Below are 20,303 nucleotides of genomic sequence, written 5' to 3'. Positions count from 1 at the left end.
CTCGAACCCTTTTAAGTTTAACCCTAATTCTTTAACTTCGTGTCAAGTTTATATCGAGTTCGTGGATTGTATAAAAAATTATCGACCATAATTTGAATCCTATCATTTTCAAAATTTCAAAAATAGAAAACGAAAAGGAAAATCGACTGTGACCCGTTTAATAACCCCCTCGCCTCCCCTTTAGAGGTAAAAATAAAGAGAGGGGGAAGAGGGGTTAATAGACTGCCAAAACGATCTCAGATTCTGGAGCACCGGAAGAAAAAAAAAAAAAAAAAAGAAAGCTCAGACGCCGCCATTACAGATGGAATTTTGACATGTCCAGCTTAATCCGAAACCAGCACTCGAGAGGATCTCTTGATAAACAAGAAGTGGTCTGAGACTGAATCGGACAAACTCGGTGAGTCAACAATGTTTGCTCTTCTCTGTTCAAGACAGCTTCTCTTAACCAAAAGTAGGAGGTCCGAACTTGCGCTTTTTCAGCAAAATGCTTTCTTTATTCTAAAATCATTCACATCTATAGGATTATTGGAATCTAATGAACCACAACAAGAAGAAAAACATTCTTTTAGAATGTCTTACCTCATAAACTCATGCGGGTTGTCCCCAAAATCTGCTACTTTAGCATCCCAGAAAATGAACTTCGTGAACCCAGAGAAACCAGACTCAGTGCTTAATCTTCTCAAAGAGAATGGATTCACCAATACCCAGATCTCCAAACTTGTCAGGACACATCCACTGTTGCTTTTATATGATCCTGAGAAGACCCTTTTGCCCAAGATTGAGTTTTTCCTTTCTTTGGGGGTTTCGAGCTCTGACCTCGCTGGGATCCTCTCTTCAACCCCATTTTTGTTCACGAGAAGCTTAAAGAAACACCTAATCCCCTGCTATGATTTCCTCAAGAGTGTACTTCTAGTCGAGGAGAAAGTCCTTACAACTTTGAAGCGCTCACCACGGGCTTTTCTATATAATGTGACAAATAATATGGCTCCAAACATTGCACTTTTGAGACAACTTGGAGTGCCTCAATCTTACATTTCTTTCTTGGTAATTAATTATTCCTCTCAAGCGTTCACTACGCATACTAGGTTTGTTGAGGCTGTCCACCAGGTTATGGAAATGGGATTCAATCCCTTGAAAATGGTCTTTGTCCATGCAATCCAAGTGTTATTGAAGATGAGCAAACCGAAGTTGGAGTCAAAGTTGGAGCTCTATAAGAGGTGGGGTTGGTCAAAGGACATGGCCCTCTTAGCATTTAAAAGGAATCCAATTTGTATGCTTTTATCGGAAGAGACGATCACGAAAGCTATGGACTTCCTTGTGAACGAAATGGGTTGGCCATCTGCTAATATTGCTATGAATCCTGCAGTTCTATTATTCAGCTTGGAGAAGAGGATAATGCCTAGGTTTTCAGTTATTCAGATTTTAGTAGCCAAGGATTTGATCAAGAATGAGTTGTCCTTGTCGACTATCTTAATACCTAAAGAGAGGAGGTTTTTGGAAAAGTTTGTGATCAAATTTCAGAACGATATTCCTCAATTGTTGAATGTATATCAGGGTAAGATGGATCTTCTGGAGGTAGGGAGTCGATCAGAGAAGGTATGTGTGGCTGAACAGTTGTAACATTTTAGACTTCCAACTTAATGTAATTCTTGACTTTTTACTCAGTTGCTCGTATAACATTTTATACTTGTTGGATATACTTGTTGGATGAAGCATTTGTGTCATCTTGTATTGCTTTCACTTTCATATGTGATCTCCAAGACAACAATCTCAAATATTTATATCTCATGTCCCTTGACAGAAATCTCCAAGACAGCAACAATTTATAGAGAGACTGGTTTCATGACAACTCTGCTTTGCCCTGTCCCTTAGACTTTGTGGCAGCTTGTCCCCCCCTCCCCCCCCTCTCTCTCTCCTGCAGACTGTTGAAATCTCCTCCCCATCCCCACCTCTGCCACTCTCTCCCTTGTTGGGTTCCCATCGTCCTGTGAGAATGGTTGGTTGGTCTGCTTGTGGGTATCTCTGAGAATGTTTGGCAGTTTGCTTAGTTGTGTTGGTTTCTGGGTTGTTCCTTGTGTTTGTCGTTTTGACTAGTTTTTTCTTCTTTTTGTTGCTGGCCTTACTTGGCTGTATGTTGTTGGCTATTTGCTCTGTTGTGTCTTTCAATAAATTGCGTTCTTGAATCTTGGGAACTTCTTTATATAACTAGTGTTTTCTCCTTGATCTTTAAAACTAGTCCTTTTTTTTTTTTTTTTTTTTTTTTGCCTGGGTGCATTCTTAAGCTTGTTGAGTTTGTGGTTTCTAATTTAATTGGTACTGTTTTTTTATAAGTGAATCTTTTATTGTCATTCATTTTGTGGATGTTAACAGTTAAGTTTTCTGCCACGATCACAGACTCTTCCGTCATGTTGGCTTCTTCATGCCACTGCACTGAACTAAATTTCTGCCTGATTGGATGATCCCAGTTACTGGATGAAATATATTCTTTAAGTAGAATCGTTGTTCTTTCACATACTTTTCTTTGAATTTTTCTTACATTTTTTTTTTTTTTGGGTACATTGTTTAGTCTGTAGCTCAAGTACTCAAAAAGGGAATAAGATGATTCCTGAGGGTGCTTCCTGGTAGAGCTGTGATGAAGTGATAACCCTATTACATTCTAAGTTTGAAAGCCCTTTAGACTAGAAAAAATCTAGTTTGGGCAAAAGTAAGGGTAAAACAGTCTTTTTGAGCTAAAAGTGAAAAATGTTAAGTTGTCATAAGGTTTGGACAGCAAGAGAGATACAAGAGCCAGCTAATGCAGTAACCTGGAAACCTCAACTGAAGATCAAATGCAGAGAGTTGCAGATAACTCATCCTTTATCTCCAAGTGTTCGGTTACTTTGTTCAACTACTTGGGTGCTACTTTGAATTTCTTATCCATTTGGTTACTTTAGATTGTATCTAGTCATTTGATTTCTTTAGTTTATTGATCATCATGTACAGCTTGTGTATGACTCTTTTCAGAATCATTAGTTGTTGTATAACTCAAATGTAACAAACTCTATGTACTTGTAATTATAAATACAATTGACATTGCTCTGTTTTGGATAATTAAACCAAAACAGCCTCTCAAAATTTACAAAAAATGGAATGAGGAGGTGTTTGGCAATGTGGGCTTGGTGAAGCAGTGGTGGGATTCTTATTTGTTCCAAGGCTCGCTAAGTTTTGTCTTTGCTCGCAAGCTCAATGTGTTAAAATTGGATTTGAAAAAATGGAATGAGGAGGTGTTTGGCAATGTTGAAAGAAACAAGAGGATTTTTGTGGAAGATCTTCGGGCTTTTGAAGCTTTGGAAGAAGGAAGGGCCTTGGGTGGGGAAGAGCTTTTGAAGAAGGCAGAGGTTATCAGAGAGTTAGAGAGATGTACTCTTATGGAGGAGGTGAGCTGGAGGTAAAAATATAGGGTGTTGTGGTTAAAGGAAGGCGATAAATGCACAAAATTCTTTCACTCTATAGCCAACTCTAACAGAAGATCTAATTCCATTGATTCTTTATTGATTGATGGTAGGACTTCTTCCAATCAGGCAAAGATTAGTGTGCACATTGTCAAGTTCTATCAAAAGCGCTTTACTAAACAATGTAAGCGGAGGCCTATGGTCTTTCCTTTGATTCTATTCTGGAGTCCGAGGCTCTTTGGTTGGAGAGAGTCTTTGAAGAAGAGGAGATTAGAAAGGTAGTTTCAGCTATGAATGGCGATAAGGCGTCGGGTCTTGATGGCTTCATTTTGGCCTTTTTCCAAGAATGCTGGGATGTATTAAGGGTGGACCTCATGAAGGTTTTTAATGAATTTCATGCTGGAGGTTTGTTTGAGGAGAGTCTCAATGCATCGTTTATTATGCTTATTCCGCAGATTCCAGGTGCTATAGATCTTAAAGATTTTCGTCTGATTAGTCTTGTGGGAGGTATTTACAAAATCATTGTTAAGGTTTTAGCAAACAGATTAAAGACGGTTATGGAGAAGGTCATCTCCAAGTCGCATAGTGCTTTCATCAAGGGGAGACAAATTCTTGATCCGATTCTTATTGCCAATGAATGCCCTGATAGTAGGCTTAGATCGGGGGAGCCAGGTGTCATTTGTAAAATGGACTTGGAAAAAACTTATGATCATGTAAATTGAGATTTTTTTGTTATATATGTTGAGGAGGTGCGGTTTTGGGGGAAAATGGTGTTTCTTGGATAGCCCATTGTATCTCCTCTGTGCGGTTTTCGATCTTGGTTAATGGCTCTCCCAATGGTTTTTTAGTAGTTCCCGTGGTTTGAGACAAGGGGATCCTCTCTCTCCTTTGTTGTTCGTTTTTGTGATGTAGGCTTTGAGTTGTATCATTTCTGCTGCAGGTAATGAGGGTCTGCTAGAAGGTTTCACAGTTGGCAACACTAGTGTCTCTCATTTTCTGTTTGCCGACGATACTTTGCTCTTTTGTAGTGCTTGTCCCTCTTAGTTGAGTCATTTGCGGAGTCTCTGCTGTTTGAAGCTTCCTCGGGATTGAAGGTTAACTTTGCTATGTCTAAACTAATTCCTGTGGGGAACATTGATCTAGTTGGTAGATTGGCTGGAATTGTAGGGTGTGGGGTGTCCACTCTGCCTGTTAAGTATCTTGGTCTTCCATTGGGGGCATCCTATAAGGCGAAGCATATTTGGGATGGAGTTATTGAGAAGATAAAACATCAGTTGGCCAGTTGGAAAATGATGTATCTGTCTAGGGGTTGCAGAGTCTCCCTTCTCAAGAGCATCCTCGCTAATTTATCCGCATACTACATGTCCCTCTTCAATCTCTTGGCGAGTGTTGCTAAACGCATTGAGATGCTACAACGTGATTTCTTATGGGGCGGGCTAGGTGAAGAGTTCAAATTTCACTTGGTGAATTTGTCCAAGTTATGCTCTCCGATTTCTGAGGGAGGTTTGGGTGTAAGAAATTTGTTGGTTTTTAATCGTGCTCTGTTAGGTAAGTGGATGTGGCGTTATGGGATTGAGAGAGACGCTTGGTGGAGAATTGTGGTGGATTCAAAATATGACAGCTTATGGGGTGGGTGGTGTTCTCTTGAGCCTGTAGGAACCTTTGGGGTGGGGCTGAGGAAGAACATTAGAAAAGGCTGAGAGTCATTCTCAAGCTTTTCTAGTCTTGTAGTGGTGGATGGGAACTAGGATTAGATTTTGGCATGATCTATGGTGTGGGGATACGATTCTCAAGGATTTTGTTCCTGTTCTTTTTGGTATTGCTTGATCAAAGGATGCCTCTATTGCGGCTAATGTGGAGATCCTAGGCGGTTCTATTCAGTAGAACGTGAGTTTTACTAGAGAGGCGCATGATTGGGAGGTGGGTGTTTTTGCGTCTTTTCTACAAGTCTTGCATTCAGTTACATTGAGAAGAGGTAGTGAAGATAAGTTTTGGTGGGTTCCCTCCAAAAGAGGTATTTTCAAGGTTAAGTTGTTCTTTTGTTCTTTGTGTTCTGAAGGGAGTCATTTTCCTTGGAGAGAGTGTGGCGGACCCAGGCTCCTTTGAGGGCGGTCTTTTTCGCATGGTCGGCAGCTTTAGGCAAAATTCTTACTTTTTATAATCTCAGGAAACAACGTGTTATTGTCATAGATAGATGTTGCATGTGTAAGAGAGATGGGGAGTCTGTGGACCATCTTCTTCTTCATTCTGATGTGGCTTCTGCTTTGTGGAGTGTTCTCTTTAGCCACTTCGAGATGTCTTGATTTATGCCTAGGCGGGTTATCGACTTGTTTGCATGTTAGTGGTCCGTTGGAAGGCCTAGGAGTGTTGCGATGTGGAAAATGGTGCCCACTTGCCTATTTTGGATTATTTGGAAGGAGATGAATAATAGGAGATTTGAGGATTTGGAGAGACCCTTGGAGGATATTATTTCCTATTTTTTCCATACTTGGTACCTCTGGACTACGACCTTTTTGTCTCCTCTGATGATTAGTTATGATGATTTTTCTGTTCGCTTTTCTTTTTCTAGTTAGGTTTCTCATTTTGTATACTTCCAGTGTACTTAGGGTCGCCTTACGTTTTTCATAAGATTGGTTTATTACTTATAAAAAAAAAAAAATTCAAAAAAATTCAAAAAAATCCTCTTTCTTTTAATATACAAGTTCCTCTGTTGTCACCTTACTTTTTTTCTTTTTTGGTTCACCTCCAACAACCACCACACCTCCTTCAACTACGGCCATGCCACAACCAAAGTTCCATGGCACTACTTCCAATCATCTCCTTCAATAAACGGCATGTTATATGTGCTCAAAGTTAGAGATGGTCAGCTAGTCTATCTAGAAGAGAAAGCTCTGGATGATATCGCTCCAAACTTAGAATCAAAGTTTTAGGTTGTTTTCTTCAAGTTGAGTTTGAATACTCTCTTGCAGCTTGACTCTAACTCGGGAACACTTAGCTCGATTCAACTTGATTGTAGCCTTACAATTTTAGACTCTAGAACTTCTTACATGTTAGAATAAGTGGACAACAAGAGCATCCTCAATGGCTAACCTTAATTTCTCCTCAACAAACAAAGCTCAGAGGATCAAAACCCCAACAAAAACCCTATCCCCCATTTCGTTGACCCAACAATGGCAGCATTCATAGGCGGTAGTGGGTGATTCCGTGAATTCCTAAACAAGTACGGGAAGGTGGCCCTGGGTGTCTACTTCTTGGTCTCCGCCACCTCCATCACCAGCCTCTACGTCGCCATCAAGAGCAACGTCGATGTGGAGTCCCTCCTCCAAAACCTCCACATGGGTGGACTCACTGGCAAGGAACATGCTCCACAACCTGAGACTTCTTTATCCTCTGATGGGCTTGTGAGGGAGGAGGAGAAGACCCATTCGACGGTGCTAATCGAGGAGAAGCAGAATCGGATGGCTGAGCTCGTGGTGGGGCTCTGCGCTGGTTTTGCTGTGCAACAAGGCTAAGCTTTTGATTCGGGTTCCGATTACCGTCACGCTTACACCTCGGGTGGCAAGGTTCTTGGTTCGTAGGAAGATTATGAAGACCAATGTATGATTTTTCTTTTTAGTTTTTGTCGCTCTTTTCTGGATCTTCAACAATTTCCGTTTTTGTTTATTTGTCTATGTTAATTGGGAAAAATAGATATTGACAATGGCCTATTTGGATTTGGGTATGTGCCTGCAAATGCTTTATCCGCATGAATTGGTAGTTATGCAAATATCAGTTGTCTGTATGTGTTAGCATTTGCAATACTTTTATTGAGGATTCTCATTTGCAATACTTCTGATGATGCTCTTTTGCTCTTTTTTTTTTTTTTTTTTTGTTTGTTTGTTCCTGCCACTAAGATGAACGGAAACCAAGATGATAACATATTTGAGTTGCAAAACAATTCCAAAAAATTGGGGATGCATTTTTAGTTTTGCCCGTAGTGTGGGAGGAACACTGTTGCTCCAGGTTGACCATTTGATGTAAAGGAGATTTTTGAAAGCATTAAAGAGATTGTTTGCCTGCATGCACTTAGTGATAAGCTGTTATAGTTTTATGGCAGGAAGTTATAACGGTTTCTGGTCTCATGTAATCAGCTGTTATAGTTTTATGGTAGGAAGTTATGACGGTTTCTGGTCTCATGTAGATGGTTGTTTATCTTTTGATTCCCAATACATAGTTCCCATGGTTATTTGGAACAAATAGCAGTTGCTTGTGCTTAGGATGGGTTTAAATGACTGTAACAGTAATGGAGCTCTCTTTGCAATTTGATTATTTTCAAATGAAGTGTTCTATAGAATTTTGAGGTAGTAGTGCTGATAGTTTTATATATATTTTGAGGAGCTATTAAACAAATTGACTTTCTTTATCTTTGCACGTATATTTTTTATGTGTTGTCTGTTAGAATTTAAGTCCCAATTATGGATTCCCAAAATTCAAAATGTAGGTTGTATAAAGGTAAAAGCTGATAGGGATGAGTCTTCACCACATGCTGCCATGCTTGCAACGCAGGATGTAGCACACAGATGCAAGGTTTCTCTTCTTTTCCCTTTAATTAATTACTTCAAACTGTAATTACTTGATTTGGAATTGAGCCTTGCCAATTATGTGTTTCTTCACTATAGTATTTGCTAGCTTGACCAATGTGTCATTGAATCCTAAACAGGAACTTGACATCACTGCTCTTCATATCAAGCTCCATGCTACTGGAGGAAATAAAACCAAGACTCCAGGTCCTGGTGCTCAGTCTGCCCTCCGGGCCCTTGCTCGCTCTGCAGGCTCGTTGTCGAATCCAATCGTCCTATCATTCAGCTTTGGTGCTGGCGATGCGGTTGCTTGGTTATTTCCTGGAAGGCTTATTAGTTGTTGGAACATTTTTGTAGTTTTTGGTGATGGTTCTTTATATCAAGCATAATGATAATGTACAATCAAAAGGGTGTGAGATTATCTATGGCATTTGTGTTCGCATAAATAAATTATGTTTATGACTAGTGATGCTTCCTGTGAGTTTGTTTTTCTTTGATGATTAATCTAGGCTCTGTTCATTAATTTAGATTAAGCATTGTTTTATTCTAAATTTTTTGTTTGTTTGCAGGTCAATTCTTGTTGTGCTTGCTGCAGCATATCATTCCTGTTGAACTTGCTGCTGCAAATAAGTTGCTGGCCTAAAGGACTTTCAAGGAGAAAATGTTGTGCAATTATGTTTTAGATGTTGAAAAATATGGCCGTTAAAAAAAATAAAATAAACACCGTAAAAAAAATATAAAAGGAATATAAAAAAATAAAGAAAGAATATTTAAATAGAAAGAATAGATAATAGAATGTAAAAACTTTTAGCTAAAATAGACATTACAAACGTGAAGCTAAACTTATAAATTTATTTCGTGAACCCAATTTGCAGAAGGGATTAGAGTTCCACAACGATCACATTTCTGATTTCTAATGACAAGATATGTCGCTGCAATACTTTTCTTCATAAGTTAAATCTCATACGTGCCGTTGCCAAAAAAGTGTTCGTTAAGACCAATTATGAACCAGTAACTTCGAAACTTTTCTTCGTAACAAGAGTTAGTATTGGTTTTTAATGGGAGTTTGAACTTGAGAGTGTTTGTTTTAACGATAAGTATATCGTAACTCTCTAAGTAAGAGCACGATTTGATACTGGTCTATCATTTTTTGAAAATCAATGTTGACTCCATAATTTTTTTGCGAATTTGAAATAAGTCATTTCATCATATTTCTGTCTAATTTTGCAACTTTCATTAGTGCCATGATCACTTTGACGCCACCCCATGGTGCCGGAGATACCCCATGGTTATAGCGTGTGGCCTGCTTTGGGTGATGAAGTCAAGGGTATTGAAGAGCTGGTGATGAAGTTAAGCTGGTGATGAAGTCAAGGATATAGGGAGATGGATCTGCTCAACAACAGAGAGTGGATAGAACAGAGAAGTGTGATCAAGCCCGGAGACCACATCTACACCTACAGAGCTGTTTTCACCTACTCCTACCTCGGTCTATATGTGTGCGATCAAACATGTCTTCAACATGTTTGCAAAATTGTTCCTTATCTGATTCATGATGCTAGCAGGTAAGATGCTGCAATGACCATAGGAACTAGCGATAGCCTCAGCGATTCCTGTGAAAAAAATAAGCGAAGAATGCCTTCTAGAATCCGGTCTTTAATGGGGTCCAATCTTTCTGTTCTCTCTGCTTGTTGATGAACAGAGAAAATGATAAGAGGGCACTTGTAGCAATATCTATAGGAAAAGGATCCGAAACCAAAACAATTTGCTCAAGTTTTTCAAAAATAAGATCCTATGAATGCTGACGTGGTATTAACGAAAGTTGCAAAATTAGACGAAAAAGTGACGGGGTGACTTATTTCAAATTCACAAAATAATTAAGAAGTCAACATTAATTTTCAAAAAGTAAAGGGTCCGCTCAAGCTCGTTATGATACACTTTCCTGTTTTAATTCTAGGCGATGCTTCGTACTTCTTAGATTCTGAAACGCAGGAAGAATAGCTCAGAGGCCGCCAGTCCCGGATGGAATTTTGACATGTCCAGCTTAATACCAATCCAACCCTCGAGAGGATCTCTTGATAAACAAGAAGTGGTCTGAGACTGAATCGGACAAGCTCGGTGAGTCAACAATGTTTGCTCTTCTCTGTTCAAGACAGGTTCAATTACTCAATAGTAGGAGGACCCAACTGGGGGTTTTTCAGCAAAATGCTTTCTTTATTCTAAAATCATTCACATCGATAGCATTTTTTGAATCTAATGAAAAACAACAAGAAGAAAAACATTCTTTTACGGTGTCTTACCTCGTAAACTCATGTGGGGTGTCCCCAAAATCTGCTATTTTAGCATCCAAGAGGATGAACTTTGAGAACACAGAGAGACCAGACTCGGTGCTTAATTTTCTCAAAGAGAAGGGATTCTCGCATACCCAGATCTCTAAAGTTGTCAGGGCACACCCACGGTTTCTTTTATCTGATCCTGAGAAGACCCTTTTGCCCAAGATTGAGTTTTTCCGTTCTTTGGGGGTTTCGAGCTCTGACCTCCCTGGGATCCTCTCTTCAAACCCAATGCTGTTCGGAAGAAGCTTAAAGAAACAACTAATCCCCTGCTATGATTTCCTCAAGAGTGTGCTTCTTGTCAACAAGAAAGTTCTTAAAGTTTTGACGCGCTCACCACGGGCTTTTCAACATAATGTGACAAATAATATGGCTCCTAACATTGCACTTTTGAGACAACTTGGAGTGCCTCATTCTGCCATTTCTTTCTTGGTAAGTAATCATCCTTGTGAAGCGTTCACTACGCATACTAGGTTTGTTGAGGCTGTCGACGAGGTTACGGAAATGGGATTCGATCCCTTGAAAACGGTGTTTGTCCATGCAATCCAAGTGTTATTGAAGATGAGCAAACCGAAGTTGGAGTCAAAGTTGGAGCTCTATAAGAGGTGGGGTTGGTCAAGGGACATGGCCCTCTCAGCATTTAAAAGGAATCCAATTTGTATGCTTTTATCAGAAGAGAAGATCACAAAAACTATGGACTTCCTTGTGAACAAAATGGGTTGGCTATCTGCTAATATTGCTATGAATCCTGTAGTTCTATCATTCAGCTTGGAGAAGAGGATAATGCCTAGGTTTTCAGTTATTCAGATTTTACTTGCCAAGGATTTAGTCAAGAATGATTTGTCTTTGTCGACTATCTTAACGTCTAATGAGAGCAGGTTTTTGAAAAAGTTTGTGATCAAATTTGAGGAGGATATTCCTCAATTGTTTAATGTGTATCAGGATAAGAAGGATGGATCTTCTGGAGGTAGGGAGTCTATCAGAGAAGGTATGTGTGACTGAACAGATGTAACAGTTTGACTTCCAACTTAATGTAATTGTTGAATTTTTGCATCATCTTGTATTGCTTTCACTTGGATATGTGATCTCCAAGACAACAATCTCAAATATTGATCTGTGTCATCGATTCTTAATTTCAAACAGAAAACCTGACTCAAGTAGTCACATGTTGGGACCATAAATAAATAAAAAAAAATTGTGGTCTCCTTGTTCTAAAGGGCATGAGCATATGGGATATCTTAGCTTACTTCAAACTGATTTAATATCATAAGAATGTCTTTAGCTTAAGGCACCTAACGTGATTGATGCTATATTCTCAAGACACTGGGCTGAAGGCACTATGCATGTTGCAAATTCACCTTCTAGTCAACCTACATTAGACCAATTATGAGATTTGAACTTTATATAGAGAGACTGGTTTCCCGACTCCCCTGCAGACTGGTACTTCCCCTGCTATACCGTAGCTCCTATGTTTCTTCTTTTGCGTGTATTGTTTACTTCAAAAGGCACGGATGGGTTGAGATCTCCTCCCCATCGCCCCCTCTGCCACTCTCCCTGGTTGGGTTCCCGGCGTCCTGTGAGAATAGATAGTTGGTCGGCTCGTGTGGTATTTCTGAGTATGTTTTGCATTTTACTTAGTTGTGTTGGTTTCGTGGTTGTTCCTTGTGTTTCTCTTTTCGTCTAGTTGTTTTTCCTTCTCTGTATTGCTGGCCTTATTTTGCAGTATCTTGTTGGCTAGATGCTTTGTTGTGTGTAAGTTTGAAAGCCCTTTAGACTTAAACAACTAAACAACCTGGTTTTTGCAGAAGGGTCTTCTTGGATTCTGCTAAAAGCCGTTTGGAGAGTTTCCTAACCAATCTGGAATGTTGGGTATTGGTGAGCTTATGGTCCCTGAGAAAGCTGAGGGGCTAACCTTGTCTTTCTGGGGTTTGAAAATGTACCTTATGGGGACTGAATTTGCTTTATATGATCTTATCTGGCATTATAATGAAAGAGCCTAATGATGACTGTTGGCGATTTACATCTGGTTTGAATAGAACCCAGTTTGTTGGTGGCTGAGAATTGTTAAGCTAAAAGAAATTATGTTTCCTCCCTACTAACCTTCAGGAGATTTGACGTATATTTGTAATTGACTATACAAGAATTTGTGATATGCAAGAATTGTTAATCAACTACACTGTCTTTACAATCCTTATCTGCACTATGTTTATCTTCATGAAGTGTTAAGAGTTTGATTCAATATTGTCTTTTGTGTAACATATCTTCAACAAGAATAGTGTTTTACTGAGTGTAACGTAACATGCTAAAGCGATAGACACATATAGAATGAGGGATTTGGTGCACAGCAGGAACTCATTTGGACTGAGTTAACTTAGCTAGCTGAAAATTTGGGATGCTTCACATCTTTGGTCTGCATAATAATTTTTGCTGTGATAAACTCTCATCCATAGAATTCAATTGAAAACTCTAAGAATCCCATTGTTTTAATTTTTGCTGTGAAAGCGGTTATCTGCAATGTGCGAATTCGAAAGCCTTAAGAGGTGAATGATTTGAATGTGGTTAACTTCTGTAAGTGGGAAATGCCATCCCGCCCTCCAATTGGAGTTAAACAAAATCATAATTGTGCCATTAATCTTGTTTCAAACCTATTGCACATGTACTGTAGTTTTTTTTACAGCACCTAATCCAAATCTTTTGAGAATATCTTGTCCTTTGTGGTTTAGTTTCTTAAATGAGATTGAAATCATTAAGATCATTAGTTACTAACATTGTGCATGTGCATCTATTTGTCCAATTTATTTTGTCAAGATCATCAGTTAAATAAAATAAAAAAAATAAAAATAAAAATTCTTTGATTAGATGATTCACAACCACAGAATTGACACAAACTTTGAAAGCAGGCTTTGCACGGGGTACCCAAGGATGTTCATTTAACACGAATGGACAAGAAAATAATGAAAAAGTAAACTTTTTTGTTGAGTAAAGAAGATAACAACAGCTTGTATAGATAGATGCCTGCATGCACCTGGGGAATCCTCTGACGTTGAAACTCTTCTTGTCTTGCAAATGTATTGATGGATTCTAGATGGAAATGTGGAGGATATATAGATTTTGAGAAAGAATAGTTTTAAGCAAATATGAATCATATTTTGTTCAAGTTTTCAAATAGAGAGATGTAGGAATCATTGTGTGGGACCGCAAGGGATGTATACTTGCAGCTAAAAGCATGACCAAATTGGCATTGGCTGCGTTGTATATATGCAGTAGAGTTTAGTCGAGACTTGGGGCTACAGAGTATCATTATGAAAGGTGATGTAGTCCAAGTAGTGAATGTTGTGAAGATCACGGAACAAAATTTGAGTTGATATGGTCCATATGGATAATTAGTGGAGGATAAGCATGGGGTGTTAAATACATATGATGTAAAGTTGGCAGATAGATCTGCAACGCGCTAGAAGAGAAGCAAATTCTGCTGCACATGGTTTAGCCAAAGCAGCAGTGAAGCAAGTCATGAACGATTCCCAATTGTACGTGTAACATTGTTTTGTTAGATAAAAAGCACTAGTTTCATGATTATGATCATTGAAAGTATAAATTTTTTTTGATAAAAAAAAAAAAACAGAACTGCAAATTGCAACTGATCGATCAGAACCTTAATCCAAACACATGTATGTGATGCCAGGAACCGTCCCTGTATTCTAGTTCTAGACATCCACCTACCAAAGTTGACATTCCCCCGCCACCAATTTATCATCTATACTATTTATCCTCTCCTCCTCTCTCTCCAAATTTAATTGATATAATTTTTGGGGAAAAAAAATCTGTTTTGGAAGTATGAAGAAGTGAACTGGTGTGTGTGTGTCTATATATATATATATATACACACACACTATGTAGGGATATGTATTTTTTAATCTATTGCTTAGGAGAAATGATATTTAATAGACTGTTAATTATACGACTGCTGTTTTGGAAGTATGAAGAAGTGAACTGGTGTGTGTGTGTGTCTATATATATATATATATATATATATATATATATACACACACACACACTATGTAGGGATATGTATTTTTTAATCTACTGCTTAGGAGAAATGATATTTAATAGACTGTTAATTATACGACTGCTATATATCTGGAATGATTTGGCAGTGAAAACCAGTCAATGATTTTTCTTTTTTACAAGCTTTTGTTGATCATAGTTATGTCATTCAAGTTGTATGACAGTCGTATTTTATAACAATCTATTAAATATCATTCCTCGTTAGTTATATATAAGTGTAATTGTCATTTGAAAACGAACGTCATGCTTAAAGTTAGATCGAGTTATCAATTTTTAACACGATTCGCGAAGTCAACATAAAATTAGCAGGTTAGGATTGAATGGTTTGAACCGGTTAATTAAAAAGGTTAGGATTGAATTAGGGTTGATCAATATAGTCTTATATCCATATCTTAACACGCTCGAATCCAATACACAAACACAAATCGCCATCCCTATCTCAAAGTGACCCTGAGTTGGTGGCCCTGGCCCTTTGCTTCATGTTGAGCAAATTGAGATTATGAACCTTTTGTTGGCTGCCGCCATACGTGGCGATAAAATGGTGCTTGAAAACTACATGAAATATCTTTTTATATATACGCATAACTTCGACGTGATCACCAAAGAGAATAAAAAGAAGAGGCATATCTTTAATTTCCATGATGTGAATTATTGAGTGACGATAAGTCCAAAGACGAAAGTGACTCATGAGGATATATCGATTAAAAATATTCCAAGAAGAGATAATGTTGAATTCTATGCACGGGGAAATTATGCAGAATTTTCATGATCTATATGAGCTGACATCATTTTGGTGATGTAATTCTACCCAAATCATCACTTTTACTTCTTGGAAAATCATCCCAAGGTTTGCTAGCTTTGAGAAAGTCTTCTTTTATGGTGCTTAAGTGGGTTTCGGTTAGAGATTTTAAAATATGTGATTTAAAAACGTGATTATTTAAAATACAGATAAATATTTGGTAAAATTATAATTTAACTTTTAAAATTGTACGTTTTAAAAAACGTATCCCTAGCTAGCTTGCATGCGATTTAAAAAGGTAGATTTTTCAACGTTTTGATATCGTAATTTTTTAAAAACACTCTCATACGATACATTTTTTTGCAATTTGATTTAAAATCACATTTTTAGTATGTAAAATTGCAACACCAAATGCACTAGCTAGCTTGCTCGCTACCAATATTAACTTATGCTACTAGACATTTCAACTCCTTTCAACCTTGCAATTAGTATTGAAAATGTAGACATTAATAAAATGATTTTTGAAAGTGAAAGGAATTTTCTGTAGGACCTAGTAGCAATAGCTCCCCTTTTTCTTTTCTTTTTTTTCCTAATATATTTTTTCTTCATATACTGAAAAAGTAGATATGTGAAATAACTAAATTGATCTTTTATGTGAAAAAGAGTTTTCAAATATATGTGGGCTATTCTCTCTATATATTATATATGGCTTTTTGATTAGTTTTGGAAATGTCCTGGTTTCATTATCCGGGTTCGAAAACCATTTTCTATTAATCGCTAATTTATGAAGTAATAATCATATGCTGTTGAATAGGGGTGTACATGCGGACTAATATTAATTGTCTATATCCGTTATCCACACATGCAATGCCAATGCAATTAGCAAAACTATTATCCTCACATGCAGATGCGGTTAATAAGTACCGCATTCGCACATATGTATTTTGTGTTACATTATATTTTCAAAACAAGCTCAAAAGACTAAAAAATGGTCAAAATTATTTTTAAAAGCGTTTAAAAGAGGCTCATAATATATCTATTTGCGGATAACGGATAATAATTGCACTTAATAACTACAATAACCGTGCAGATACAGATAATTATTCACATTTTACAAATTCCAGTGTAAATGTTACAAATAACTCCATTCGCATACATGGGACTTACCATGCATGCATGTTGAGTCAATGGTATTGGTCTATATCAATGTAGGTAATTCTTTTGGCATAAATCGGAAGCCTTTTTTTTTTTTTTTTTAAATTAATTAATTAATTTTTTTTTTTTATTTGTAGTAATGGATCGACAATCTGAGGGCAATGCACTACTTTTGATAGAGAATCACACATGCAAGATATATATATATATATATATATATATATATATATATATATATATATATATATATATATATATATATATATATATATATAAACATAATATTATACTTAATTAATAATAAGCTTTTTCTACAGTTTAAGGCACTAATCAGGAATATGTTAGCGCGGCATTTCTTCCCCGATTAATTACTGCAACGTGTGAAAATAGAGATGATGTGGCGGGCCGGCCACGATGGGTTCTTTTTCTCTTTGTACGGCAAGTGCATGGAACGGATTTTGATTAATGTGTGGTAGATCTCACCTTTATAGTTTATATTTAAGCATCTTTTTCTTTTTCAAAACACTTCTCTTTTTCTTTTTTCTTGCCTTTTTCTATTTAACTGGCTTTCGGTTTTAATTTCTTGAATTGATCTGCCCATGCGAATCTAGATATCTGAGAAAAAAGTTCCACCGAAGTGGATAAACCTGGCCTACAAATCCCTACCTAGCCAACTTAATTAGCTTCCTTCTGATCCTAGCTAGCTAGCTCCAAAATTTCACTTAGCCGGTAATTGAGAACCCAACATTGAGAGTATTGATAATATGATGTTACGATTGAAAAACCCTTAACAGTTCGGGAGGACTAAATGAATTGAAGTTAACTTGTTTAGTTTTGTTACCAAAACAAATGTAACATCTTTAAAGCACTTCAAACATAGAGTTACAAATTAAGCAGTTAAATAATTTTTGAAGAATGCTAAAGCTAGCTCTTTTTAGTATCTTTTTGAAGTCTTTTTATGCTGACATGACACCTTGGTTTTTTTTTTTTTTTTTTTTATAAAAACAGGAGAGAGAAATTAAGCTGTAATTTTTTTTATTAAAAATATAGTGTCATGTCAGTATAGAAGGACCCATAAGAACACTAAAAGAAGCTCTAACATTTGTAATAATTTTTCAGTAGTTCAATTTATTTATTTATTTTTTTTTTAGGAAACTTCACATATAAAAGCTCTATTATCCACAAAACGACACTTACATATATGCTACTATATATGCAACTTGTTATACAATGTGCGAAAAGCCACTTCAGTCATTATCAAGTAATGATAAAATGGCAATTTCGGAATCCGACATCTTTTTGTACGTTTTATTCTATCTACAAGACATAATATTGCAATCCTAACCACACTAGACCAGGTTCTATAAATAGACATCCATTGGAGAAGAAGCTCCTCACAGCAAATTTAAAGCCTTCAACTCATCACTTCACACACATACACTAGCTGATCGATCATCATATTTCAAAAAACCAAAACCCTTTTGAGCCTTCATAACAATGGGTTCTGTGGTAGAGTTGGTAGCTGACAGGCCAGTGGTGATCTTCAGCAGGAGCTCTTGTTGCATGAGCCACACCGTCGAGTCACTGCTACGAAGCTTTGGGGCAAACCCTACAGTCTATCAGCTCGATCAGGTGTCCAATGGACGGCAAATCGAACAGGAGCTGCGGCAGCTGGGAAGCCAACAAAGCCTACCGGCTGTGTTCATAGGCCAAGTGTTCATTGGTGGTAACAGAGAGATCAACAGCCTCCACCTCAGGAACGAGCTACTCCCATTACTGAGAAGGGCCAGAGCTATATGGGTTTAATTAGAACTCTCGTATCATATATATATATATGCATGCATCTTGCTAATTATGCTAATCAACCTCGATCGATAGAATAAGTGGTCTTTTGGAGCTCATACAGTTTTTGATAGATGATAGTCGTCTATATGTTTTGTATGAGTACAACTACAACTTTTACCCCCATGTAATATAATATATATAATATATATACTAATGCATGCCCATCTATTAGCTTCTTGGTTTTGAGAGTGCTGTTTTCTTCAAATGCTCTAGCATTAGTAACTTCATTACAAGTATCCGTTAATGCAAATCCATTTTCATCAAAAGCATGATCTGTTCGATCAATCATAATTTGCTTGACCAAAGAGAAGAATAAACGGAATGTTAACATACAGTGAAACCAGTGAAGAGTAAAGAAGAAAACAACAGTTCACGCACAAAGATGCCTTCATTTCTTGGAATGCTAAATCAAATTGAGCCATTCCGTTTCATGTGTTTCCTTTATTTTCGCATCTAGAAAAGCATTCAACGCGAAAAGTTACAAATAGCAGTCTTCTGTCATATATATATATATATAAAGCTACATTTTATAGCAAAGTTTTTTCTCCATCACTTTTGTGGAAGTATTCTCTCCATCTACGTACCAATATTATTCTGCAAATATTAGGAGTATATATGGTATATAAAGTGGATAAGGGGGCAATGTCAATATATATTTTTGCTAGGACTAGTATATAGTAAAAAGCGAGGTCGGTTCTTGGCATCACACACGCGGGTTAAGGTTCCTGCATGTGTGCACGTACTGTTTTTACATATATGTTTGAGTTCTTGTTTTGTCTGTTTCATCTCTCTCTCTCTCTCTCTCTCTCTCTCTATGTATATGATCTAGTAGAAGGCTCGAACCAGAGATAATTAATCTTGGGTATAGAAAGCTCTTATAATAATAATTAGTTCTTCGAAAATAATTAACCTCAAAGACCAAAAATGCTTGCTACTACCTAATGGAGCCTCCAGTAAAAAAGTTATTGATCGAAGATCTTGTTGTGCAAAAACAAACTGTAAAAAAATAATCAAGAAAAGTACAAAAATATAAAGTTGCAAGCACAGAGTTAGTGCCTAGACAGAGAAACCGTAATCTTTTGCCCTTCCGTCTGTATCTTCTTCTTCTTCTTCTTCTTTGTGTTAAAGTGCGTGCTTTGAATCTAGTTAAAATGAAATGGAAATGAGAAAAAGTAAAAATTTAGAACCCAAAATAGAGATATTTTAGGGTGCAAACAAGTAGGAGTGTAAACCCAGAGCCGGTTCCAGGTTAATTGCCAAAACTGGGAACCGGCTCCGGGGTCCCCAGTTATTAAAAAAACACTAATTGGCTCCGGAACTGGGTAGCTAGTTAACCACTCGGTTAGAGCACTAGTAGCAGTTACCCTATATTGGTTCCCTTCCCTATATGTAGGGAAAATTTTATGAAAAACATCAAAAAACCTCCCACAGCATATGCCCTATATTTAGATGAGAGGGTTGGGAATGAATAGTAATTCCCTATGTATACATGTCTACTATTCCTTCCCTATGTATTATTTTAATATAAAAGAAGTATAATTAATTGATATAGGGAAGAGAGAAAAAGTAGGAAAGAGAGACAGAGAATAAAATAAGAGAAAAAAAATAATATTTAATTGATATAGGGAAATGTAATGGAATCTATTGTGAGGTATTTTTTATCGGGAAGTAAAAAGTAGTTTTATTCCCTAAATATAGAGAAAATGGTTGGGAATCTGCTGTTAGTGCTCTTAGTACCCGGTTATTTGGACCAAAGCACAAAATAGGAATTTTCACATTTTTTTTTCACTATCCTGGCCAGCAAACAAACAAACAAAAAAAAGTAAGAATCAACATGCGAACACTACAAAAAAATTTGCATTTAGCCACTTGTAGGTTGCTACGTGTATGGGACCCATACACGTGGCAAACTGTTAGACACATGTAAATGGCCACGTGTGCGCGGCATAGTAGATTCGATTGTTGCGAAATGCACAACTTGCCACGTGTCCACCAAATAAACGTTGCTACTGTGCCACGTGTCTCATAAAACACGTTGCGACACGTGGCTGACGTTTCAGCCGCGTGGATTTAATACACGTGGTAGACTGTGGCCACGTGTATCGAAGTACACGTGTCTGCCTGTCGGCTACATGGATTAAATCCATGCGGCTGACTGTCAGCCACGTGGACTTCGATA

General features: G+C 37.4%; 3 protein-coding genes across 5 annotated transcripts; all 3 read left to right on the top strand.

The window, feature by feature from the left end:
• Nucleotides 1-225: 225 nt before the first annotated feature.
• LOC133851727 (uncharacterized) lies at nucleotides 226-8,455 on the top strand. Of its 2 annotated transcripts, XM_062288283.1 has the most exons (3): nucleotides 226-1,596; nucleotides 7,912-7,997; nucleotides 8,131-8,455. In XM_062288283.1, exons 1-2 carry the CDS (start codon nucleotides 409-411, stop codon nucleotides 7,918-7,920), a joined length of 1,197 nt encoding a protein of 398 aa, XP_062144267.1. In that variant the 5' UTR covers nucleotides 226-408; the 3' UTR covers nucleotides 7,921-7,997; nucleotides 8,131-8,455. The 2 variants fall into 2 exon arrangements, with proteins under 2 accessions (XP_062144267.1, XP_062144266.1); XM_062288282.1 differs by lacking the exons at nucleotides 7,912-7,997; nucleotides 8,131-8,455 and adding an exon at nucleotides 1,802-1,892.
• A 731-nt stretch (nucleotides 8,456-9,186) lies between these two features.
• Nucleotides 9,187-12,491, top strand: LOC133851726 (transcription termination factor MTERF9, chloroplastic-like). Of its 2 annotated transcripts, XM_062288281.1 has the most exons (3): nucleotides 9,187-9,552; nucleotides 9,945-11,308; nucleotides 12,126-12,491. In XM_062288281.1, exons 2-3 carry the CDS (start codon nucleotides 10,117-10,119, stop codon nucleotides 12,170-12,172), a joined length of 1,239 nt encoding a protein of 412 aa, XP_062144265.1. In that variant the 5' UTR covers nucleotides 9,187-9,552; nucleotides 9,945-10,116; the 3' UTR covers nucleotides 12,173-12,491. The 2 variants fall into 2 exon arrangements, with proteins under 2 accessions (XP_062144265.1, XP_062144263.1); XM_062288279.1 differs by lacking the exon at nucleotides 9,187-9,552 and having other exon boundaries at nucleotides 9,852-11,308.
• A 5,201-nt stretch (nucleotides 12,492-17,692) lies between these two features.
• LOC133852371 (monothiol glutaredoxin-S6-like) lies at nucleotides 17,693-18,300 on the top strand. The gene has a single exon (XM_062289111.1). It carries the CDS (start codon nucleotides 17,777-17,779, stop codon nucleotides 18,083-18,085), a length of 309 nt encoding a protein of 102 aa, XP_062145095.1. The 5' UTR covers nucleotides 17,693-17,776; the 3' UTR covers nucleotides 18,086-18,300.
• The last annotated feature ends 2,003 nt before the right edge of the window (nucleotides 18,301-20,303 follow it).

Source organism: Alnus glutinosa, chromosome 12 (assembly GCF_958979055.1).
Source record: "Alnus glutinosa chromosome 12, dhAlnGlut1.1, whole genome shotgun sequence".
Taxonomy (NCBI): domain Eukaryota; kingdom Viridiplantae; phylum Streptophyta; class Magnoliopsida; order Fagales; family Betulaceae; genus Alnus; species Alnus glutinosa.
This window is presented reverse-complemented; position numbering and strand designations above follow the sequence as displayed.

Coding starts and splice junctions, on each gene's coding strand:
- LOC133852371 (XM_062289111.1), top strand. CDS start 17,777: ATGGGTTCTGTGGTAGAGTTGGTAGCTGACAGGCCAGTGGTGATCTTC.
- LOC133851727 (XM_062288282.1), top strand. CDS start 409: ATGTTTGCTCTTCTCTGTTCAAGACAGCTTCTCTTAACCAAAAGTAGG. Junction 1,597..1,801: donor TAGGGAGTCGATCAGAGAAG/GTATGTGTGGCT, acceptor GTCCCTTGACAG/AAATCTCCAAGACAGCAACA.
- LOC133851726 (XM_062288281.1), top strand. CDS start 10,117: ATGTTTGCTCTTCTCTGTTCAAGACAGGTTCAATTACTCAATAGTAGG. Junction 11,309..12,125: donor TAGGGAGTCTATCAGAGAAG/GTATGTGTGACT, acceptor TGGTTTTTGCAG/AAGGGTCTTCTTGGATTCTG.